The following is a 9,689-nucleotide window of genomic DNA, read 5'->3' as shown; positions in this document are numbered from 1 at the left end:
TCACTTTTTAGATTAGAATCAATCTAAACATCAGGTCATAGACAGAGAACACATGGGGCTAACACCTTCAACATCTTAACATTTTATCTGGCTGACCCCAATTGTTACAGTTAACCTGAGAATGTAACTTTTAAAATAAGTTTTGTGATTTACATATGAGAGAAGTGAAACTATCATGGTATTCGAATAGATGAGAGACTCAACAAACAATCAAGGTATTTTTCAATGTATAATTTCAGTTACATCACACTGCAAATTTTTGCTATAAATTCTGTGTTACGATCGAGCCCTCCACTATCACCTGATGGAGTGTTGCTCCGAAAGCTAGTGTGTTTCCAATTAAACCTGTTGGACTATAACCTGGTGTTGTGTGATTTTTAACTCTGTAATAAATGTAGCTCATAATTTTTTGATTCATCAAAGATGAATGTATATTTATTTTCACAAGCATTTAGAAACTATAATGAGTCAGAGCAGAATAATTTAAACAGAAGTAGTCTTCATCGGTTACTTCTTTGAAAATTACTGATTAGGTCATCAGCTTTTATACTTGAGCCAGTAAAGCTATGCAATACATTCTCAACTGAAATGCGTTTATCCTGTTAATAAATGGAAACCTCAAACAAGTTATGTTTAAAAAAATTCCATCTGATATTGTACTTGAATATCCCATGTGAATTTAGTCATTTTAAGATTTGCTGGTAATCGTTTCCATTTGTAATACTTCTGGGAGTTAACTTGAGGGGTGGATCAAGGTCCTGCGAAGAATTTTCCAAGTTGTGACTAACAAAAATTGTTTGAGTTAAAAATAAACTGTTGTGCAGAAACTCAACAAGTCTGACAGCATCTGTGGAGAGAAAGCAGAGCTAACATTTTGGGTCCAATGACCCTTCAGAACTGTACCTGAAATGTTAACTTTGCTTTCTATCCACAGATGCTGCCAGAACTGCTGAGTTTCTCCAGCAATTTTTAGTTTTGTTTCAAATTTCCAGCATCCACAGTTATTTGATTAATTTTAACATTTTTGAGTTTGTGGTTATTCTCAGCAAATAAAGCTCTAAAGAAACAAAATGTTATATAGAATGGTCAACATATTTATGTAGAGGCAAATCAGGGCATAACTTATATACCTTAATGGTAAGGTCCTGGGGAGTGTTGCTGAACAAAGACCGTGAAGGGCAGCTTCATACTTCCTTGAAAGTGGAGTCACTGATAGGCTAATGAAGAGGTGTTTGGTATTTATTTGTCAGAGCATTGAGTAGAGGAGTTGGAAGGTTATTTGCTGCTGTACAGGGCGTTTAGGCCACTTTCAGAATATTGTGTGTAATTCTGGTCTCAACCTATCGGAAGGATGTTGTGAAACTTGCAAGGGTTCAGATAAGATTTGCAAGGATATTCAAAGTTAAAAATCACACAACACCACCAGGTTTTCTTCCAACAGGTTTAATTGGAAGCACTAGCTTTCAGAGTGCTGCTCCTTCAGGTGGCTGTGGAATATAAGCGTGTAAGACACAGAATTTATAGCAAAAGTTTACAGTGTGATGGAACTGAAATTATATTTTGAAAAAGACTTGGATTGTTTGTTAAGTCTCTCACCTGTTAGAATGACCACGTTGGTTTCAATTCTTTCATATGTAAATCGCAATACTTTTTTTTTAAGTTACATTCCCAAGAAAACTTTAACAATTGGGGTCTATCAGCCCAGATAATGTATTGAAGGTGTGAGCTCCCCTGTGTGATACTGTCGTGTCACAATGTTTAAACTGATTCTAAATTTAAAAAAATGCACTTACAGAATCTTACATGGAGTCATGTAGTTTTTGAGCAAAGTAAAATGTAACTCTGCAAGTACAAATTCACAACATAAACGTGTGTGTATGGGGAGTTGGGGGGGGTGCGGAGGGTCGTGAGTGTCTGTGAGAGAGTGGGTGGTACATTGGTGAGACTGAGCAGAGACTACAGCAATGGATGAACGGGCACTGCACAACAATCAGCAGACGACAGGAGTGTTCCCTCCCAGTTGGAGAACACTTCAGCAGTCCAGAACATTCAACCCTGGGCCTTCAGGTGACCATCCTCCAAGGTGGACTACGGGACAGGCAGCAATGAAAAGTGGCTAAGCACAGGTTGATAGCTAACTTCGGTACCCATGGGATGGCCTCAACTGGGACCTTGGGTTCATGTCACACTACAGGTGACCCCATTGCATACTCACACTCTCTCACAGACACTCACAACTCTTTCCCCCCCACCAAACACACACAAGTTTGTGGGGTGAATTTGTACTTGCAGAGTTACATTTTACTTTGCTCAAAAACTGCATGAATCCAAATAAATTCTGTAAATTCATTTTTTTTTAGATGTCTAAACATTGTGACACAGACTGCATCACACAGGGGAGCTCACACCTTCAGTACATTATCTGGGCTGACAGACCCCAATTGTTAAAGTTCACTTGGGAATGTAACTTTTTTAAAAAACGTTTTGGCGATTTGCTTATGAAAGAACTGAAACCAACGTGGTCATTCTAACAGATGAGAGACTTAACAAACAATCCAGTTCTTTTTCAAAATATAATTTCAGGTACATCTCACTGTAAACGTTTTGCTATAAATTCTGTCTTACAATCTTATACTCCCACAAACACATGATGAAGGAGCGATGCTCTGAAAGCTAGTTCTTCCAATTAAACCTGTTGTACTATAACCTGGTGTTGTGTGACTTTTAACTTTGTAATCCCAGTCCAACACCAGCATCTCCAAATCATTGCAAGGATATTGCTAGGGTTGGAGCGTTTGAGCTACAGGGAGAGACTGGACCTGTTTTCCCTGAAGCATCGGCTGAGGGGTGACTTTATAGAGATAAATTTGTGAGGGGCATGGATAGGATAAATAGACAAGGTCTTTTCCCTGGGGAGAGGGGGGAGAGAGTCTAGAATTAGAGGGCATATGTTTAGGGTGAGAGGGGGAAATTTAAAAGGGACTTGAAGGGCAACTTTTTCATACAGTGTTGTGTGTATGCAATGAGCTGCCAGATGAAGTAGGGCAGGCTGGTAAAATTACTGCATTTAAAAGGCATCTGGATGGGTATATGAATAGGAAAGGTTGAGACTCATATGGGCCAAATGCTGGCAAATGGGACTAGATTAATTTAGCATATCTGGTCAGCATGGATGAGTTGGACCAAAGGGTCTGTTTCCATGCTGTACATCTCTGACTCTATGATTCTATAATTGTGACTTAGACCATTTGGCTGGGAATAGTTTTTTTTTTAGATTAGATTACATTACAGTGTGGAAACAGGCCCTTCGGCCCAACAAGTCCACACCGACCCGCCGAAGCGAACCCACCCATACCCCTACATTTACCCCTTACCTAACACTACGGGCAATTTAGCATGGCCAATTCACCTGACCCTGCACATCTTTGGACTGTGGGAGGAAACTGGAGCACCCGGAGGAAACCCACGCAGACACGGGGAGAACATGCAAACTCCACACAGTCAGTCGCCTGAGGCGGGAATTGAACCCGGGTCTCAGGCGCTGTGAGGCAGCAGTGCTAACCACTGTGCCACCGTGCCGCCCACAATTTTGTTCTAATATTACAACTATTTTAGCTTGTTTTCTAATGACAAGGTTTTTACTTCATAATTTCTTTGCAATGTAGCCTTGTTTTATTAGTTAACCATGTTCTGGCCTAAAATCTTGTTTGGGACTCTAGCTATCTGTATATTGAATTGGAGAGATTGCAAAGGGAATGGTTGCAGCTTCAATTATAATTCATCAGGAACTATTAGTTATACTGTATGGCTTTCCCCATTCCTTAGTGTCTTAAGAATTCAAGATCTTTAAAAAATATTTTGTCCGTAGAGGGTCTGTGTTTAGTTGGGACCATCAAAAATTGTCAGTTTTAGTAAGACTTACAAATAATGGAGCATTGGCTGGATTTTGCACTTGATAAAAATTTACTTATTCACCAATCGACGAAATTTTAACCCTCAAAGATAGGTTGGGTAAGATTTCTCTTTAAAAAAGTAAATATTTGAATACTAAAATGAGCCCACTTACCTATGGTTTTAATAGAGGTGGACAGAGTCCATGCAACCAGTCCAATTGTCTGAAGTAGGCGAGCAACTTAAATTTCAAAAGAAGTTGAGTACCTCTTATTTAGCCACCATCCCAATTTTCAAGTTGTCAGCAATTCCCAGCAGCTAAGGAGAAGGGAGAAGGATTCTTCTGGTCTCTTGCACTAGATATCCAATACACAAATACAGTCTGGCTAGCTGTAGTCAGGAAACAGATTTTAAAAAAAACTAATTGGGATCTATTTAAATTTATAAAGAGCATTTTCTGGATTTACTGACTCAACGCAGCATCTAGTAAATCTGCCTTGCCTCCTAGTTAATATCCATTTCCATGTTTATGAAATTTACATTTAACTCTGCAACAATTTCTTTTATTTTATTTCATTAAAAAGCTTGATAAAACTTGGCTCATTACAAGTCTGAAGCAAGTTTCAATTCAATCTGCAGTTTAGGGTTTGGCAATATATTATGTTAACCAAGCAAATTAAAACTTGTAAGATATTACCTGCAGACCTCTGTAAACCTTTTTTGATTAACATGAGCATAAAGATAAATGGTCCAGAAATCAATGTAACATTGCTTTGTTTCAGAATGATTAATAAATATCTACTTAATCTTTTTCAGTTTATCGATGGGATTACAGTCTGATCAACAAAAATATCCATCATCCTGATCTCGCAAGTACAAAAATAATTTTTGTAGCTTTATTTGAAGCAAAACTAGCTGTGAAGATCTCTAAGATTAGGGTCTCCAATTTCATTGTTTCATGAATAGTGAAAATGTGGTAATAGAAACCTCTAATGGAAGCAAAACTTTCATCGATAAATACAATTGAAAATAGTTAAAAAACATTCTGCCCAGTCAGAAACCTGCAAAGAACAAAGCCGATATAATGGAAGCTCAAAGACCAACACTTCAGAATGAACCAGCATTGATTAGATCTTGCATTTCTGGAGAACAAATGGTGGTGTTAGCTCCTGCTTTAGAAAATATGGCAGAATCTCTTTGTGCAGATGACAGCATCCTAAGTGATGACCTGAGCACTGGCTCTCTCAAACAGAAATCTTCAAGCTGCCGAAGAAAACGAGAATTCATACCCGATGAGAAAAAAGATGCATTATACTGGGAAAAGAGAAGAAAAAATAATGAAGCAGCCAAAAGGTCTCGTGAGAAACGACGTTTGAATGATATGGTTTTAGAGAACAAGCTGATGGCTTTAGGTGAAGAAAATGCACGACTGAAAGCAGAACTTCTTGCTCTGAAACTAAAATTTGGATTAATCACTGCAGCATTTTATGCACAGGAGATACAAAACCTTGGAAATGCTTCAGGGCCATGTTTTCAAGACTATAAACCCTCCAGTATAAATTTAAGTTCTTTTGCTCCTGATCATGAGCGTGGTTTTCTTGGAAATGGATGTATTTCAGTCATTAAACATTCACCACCAAATTCATTGTCAGATGTTTCAGAAATATCTTCAAATGCCAGAGAAAGTCCTCTTCTTCAAGTAGCATGTAAAAGCCCAAATGGCACCTTTAAGGTTATAAAACAGGAGCCGCTGGAATTCAAAGTAGATTCTGAAACTTGTTTGCGAGAACCCAGAGAGGGTAATGGTTCTTATGTGTCAACCATGTATAGAAACTGTATTGGGAGTACCTTCAGCAGGAACTATTCACATTCACCAACTTCTATACAGATTGTGAGGTCATCAAGTAATTCGCCAAGAACGTCAGAAGCTGATGACAGTACATTAGGAAAACCTACATCTGAAGAAGATGGTGAAGATGAACAGCAAGTGCCTAAAGGCCCAATCTCCTCTCCTGTGGAATCCAAAATTGTGCACAGTGCCATAGTTAAGGTTCCTGAATCAAACTCTTCTGCACTGCCTCACAAACTTCGTATCAAGGCTAAAGCAATCCAGATTAAGGTAGAGAATGTTGAAGCATATTATGAAACACCAGAGAAACAGCCAGAATCTGCCAATAATATTTCTGCTAAAATATCTTACCCATTGAACAGAACAGAAATGTTTAAGTGCAGTGCTTCAAATGCAGTACATCCTGCCTTAGCTCCTTTGTCTATTCAAGTAGCAAGCATCAATGATTGGTCTCACAAACCAGAATTTTGGCATCGAAAAGGAAGTGAAGAGAAATTGGAAGGGGCTTATAAAAATGTTCATCAGTCATGTTCCCCTGTTAAACTGGCAAACCAATCACTTGCTGCTGGGAAAGACTGTACCTTCATTCATCAAGGAGTACAATTGGAATCAGAAAACTTGTACTTAAAACAAGGCATTGCAAATTTAAGTGCAGAAGTAGCCTCACTGAAAAAACTCATAGAAAAGCAGCAGGTTGCTGCTTCAGACTCTGGCAAAAGCACTACTGAAAAAAGATTTGTCAACTGAGATTGCAAATGAAGTAGAGTAGTTAATTTTATATTATGCTAAATTTTCACTGGAACAATTTTTGTCTTTTCACTGTAGTCAAGTTGTAATTCTTTGCAAATGCTCACATTGTTTGAACTGTATACTTTGAACATTGACTTTTGTGGACCCTGTGATACACAGGTTGTCCTGTACAATGAGAGCATTCATTTCTATACTTGCAATTACTTGATACAAAGCTATGGATGACTCTTTCATCCTTACGTTTTGTTCAACATCCAAAATTGAAATATCATGTACATCAAATTAAACAGTTGACGAACACTGAGTTTTGCCTTTTTTTCTTTCTTAATATTTCAGCAATTTTCAAGGAACAGTGTTAAGTTTGATATTTAGTTATTTTAGGTTACAATGTATATTGTTCACTTGTAAGTAGCTACTTAAAACCAGGAAACATTTTAAGTTTAAAAAACGTTCTCTGGTATCGAGTATATTTTAGTCAACACTTATCACATGAAAATTGAAGACGGGTGAATTCAGCTCAATTACAATTTTTCTTATAATGTACTGATCACTTGAATGTATATATTTAGGAACAATTTTGATTATTTTATTACAAATCTTATTCTTATATCTTATACTGAGTTTCTTCTTTTTTCAGTGCTTGGGAATAGATCACTTACTGTCCAGTGTTGATATCAAACATAGTTGGGTCAATTATATCTATCGTTCAAGTTGGTAGAATGAAGCTTCTTTGACCCTATACTTAAAAATATGCCTTAGTACAACCTAGTAAAGAAAGCCCACATTGCACTCATTAAATATATTCAAGGCTGAGGTAGACAAGAGTTTTAATCAGTAATGAAATTAAGAGTTAGAGGGAAGAGGCAGAAAAGTGGCATTCAGGTGAGCCATGATCTCATTGAATGGTAGATCAGACTCCATGGGCTAAATGAACCACTTCTGCAACTATATCTTAAGGTTATATAGTTTACATTCAAACCAAAATTCCATGTTGATGAAATGAAACCTGAAGCTCTTCACATTATGATTTGTGAATAATCAAAATAAAATGAAAAGTTGGATTTATAAACAAACGGTGAAATTTAACCAATTGAACGTAATAAGGATGAGCATATCTGTGGAAATGTTTCATTGTGCCAGATGAAAATTGGGCTGTCAATATAGCATATTTTGACAAAGAAACAGTTCCAATATACAATCAGTTTTAAAGTTTGGTCAATAATTTTGAAACAGCCAAATTATTAAGTCAATGGAGCAGCTGTTTCCCTGTCTGATCCGAAGTCCAAACCACAGTATTGTTACTGTGATTTGTCACTTCTGGAAGGTCCTGTTCATCTGACCTGGGGCTTGGCATGTGTTGGGGTGGAGATAAAGTCAGTGGTATGAAGATGTGTCTCAGGTGGATTGAGGAGAGGGAGACCAGAATAACTGGAAATAAGCAAGTAATTGTGGGCCAGAAGTATCCCAGAAATTTAGATATTTCCTGGTCCCTTTTTTCATTGCATCAACCGTTACTTAAAGGCAAGTGCAAGTTCTACTCATTTACACCTGAAAATTGTCATTAACATCAATTTTCAGGTTAGAATCTAGTGACTATCAATGAAAATTGTTCTTTTACATCCTCCCAGAATGATACTTGTCAGCAAGTTTTCAGTTTAGAATTTATTGGGTTAATGTTTGTTATAAAATGCTCAAAACTAAGATATATATTTATTGGCTGCATATAACCCAGTTTAATATTTCTCAAAACTTTTCATAAAGTATTGGCATTCAATGTCTAAATGAATAAATATACAGACTGGTCTAATACTGAGCTAAGAATGTCTCCAGTTCAATCCCTGTTCAGTGTTGAGTTAGTTGATTTGAACCAAATGGTGTAGAATTTCTATAATGTACCTAATGCTGCTCACTGTTATGTATGCACAGATGGTACAACAAATTTTTTATCCTTCATGGGACGAGGCACTACTGACTGGCCAACATTTATTGCCCATCCCTAGTTGCCCTTGAGAAGGTGGTGCTGAGTTGTTTTCTTGAACTGCTGCAGTCCACCTGCTATGGGTTGACCCACAATGACAGTAGGGAGGGAATTCCAGGATTCTGGATCACTGACAGTGAAGGAAGGCTAATATATTTTCAGGTGTGGATGGTGAGTCGCTTAGAGGAAACCTTGCAGATAGTGATGGTGTTCCCATGTGTTCGCTGCCCTTATCCAAATAGATAGAATTGGTCATTGAGTTTGGAAGATGCTGTCTAAGGACCCATTGATTGTGGACTCACTTAGCTCTGTCTATCACTTACTGCTTATTTGTTTGGCATGCAAGTAGTCCTGTTTGGTGGTTTCACCAGGTATGCCTGGTACTGATCATGGCATATCTTGCTGCACTATCTATTGAACCAGGGTTGATCTTTTGGCTTGATGGTAATCATTGTGTGGGGGATATTCCAGATGATAAGGTTGCAGATTGTGATGGAGTATAATTTTGCTGCTGTTGATGACCCACAGCGCCTCATCGATGCCCAGTCTTAAGTTGCTAGCTCTGTGTGAAGTCTGTCCCAGTACATTTTGCACCCTTGTCACCCTCCGTGTTTCTTCTAAGTGTTGTTCAACATGGAGGAGTATTGATTCATCAGCAGAGGGAGGATGGTACGCGATAACCAGCAATACGTTTCCTTGTCCATTTTAATCTGAAGCCATAAGACTTCTTGGGGTCCACTGTGAATGTTGAGGATTTCCAGGGCAAATTCCTCCTGACTATATGCCACCGTACCACCACTTCTATTGGTATGTCCTGCTAGTGGGACAGGACATATCCAAGGACGATGATGGTGGTGTCTGGGACACAATCATACCTTACAATGTCAGGCTGATGCTCTACTCGACTGTGAGACAGCTCTCCCAATTTTGGAACAAAGTCTCCAGATGTTTGGAGAATATTGCAGGGCCAACAGGTCTGATTCTGCCAATGTCTTTTCTGGTGCCTAGGTTGATGCCAGGTTGTTCATTGGGCTTCATTTCTGTGATGAGACTTTGTAGCAATTGGTACAGTTATGGCTACAAGTGGCTGGTTGGGCAATTTCAGAGGGCAGTTGAGAAAAAAAACCACATTGCTGTGGGCCTGTACCACAGAACCATAGAAATGTTATAGCATAGAAGGGGGCCATTTGGCCCATCTTGATCATGCTGATCCAAAGACAT

At 38.3% G+C, this 9,689-nt stretch overlaps 1 protein-coding gene across 3 annotated transcripts in view; it reads left to right on the top strand.

Annotated features, from left to right (window-relative positions):
- nfil3 (nuclear factor, interleukin 3 regulated) overlaps positions 1-6,790 on the top strand; it is a 17,852-nt gene extending 11,062 nt beyond the window's left edge. For all 3 annotated transcript variants that reach the window (XM_043714163.1, XM_043714181.1, XM_043714173.1), the window contains one exon: positions 4,708-6,790. In XM_043714163.1, coding sequence (XP_043570098.1) covers positions 4,976-6,487 — 1,512 coding nt within the window. In that variant the 5' untranslated portion in view covers positions 4,708-4,975 and the 3' untranslated portion in view covers positions 6,488-6,790. The remainder of the gene's footprint in view (positions 1-4,707) is intronic.
- The last annotated feature ends 2,899 nt before the right edge of the window (positions 6,791-9,689 follow it).

This window comes from Chiloscyllium plagiosum, chromosome 2 (genome assembly GCF_004010195.1).
Source record: "Chiloscyllium plagiosum isolate BGI_BamShark_2017 chromosome 2, ASM401019v2, whole genome shotgun sequence".
Lineage (NCBI taxonomy): Eukaryota > Metazoa > Chordata > Chondrichthyes > Orectolobiformes > Hemiscylliidae > Chiloscyllium > Chiloscyllium plagiosum.
Note: the sequence above shows the minus strand (reverse complement) of the source record. Positions and strands in the feature narration are given on the sequence as shown.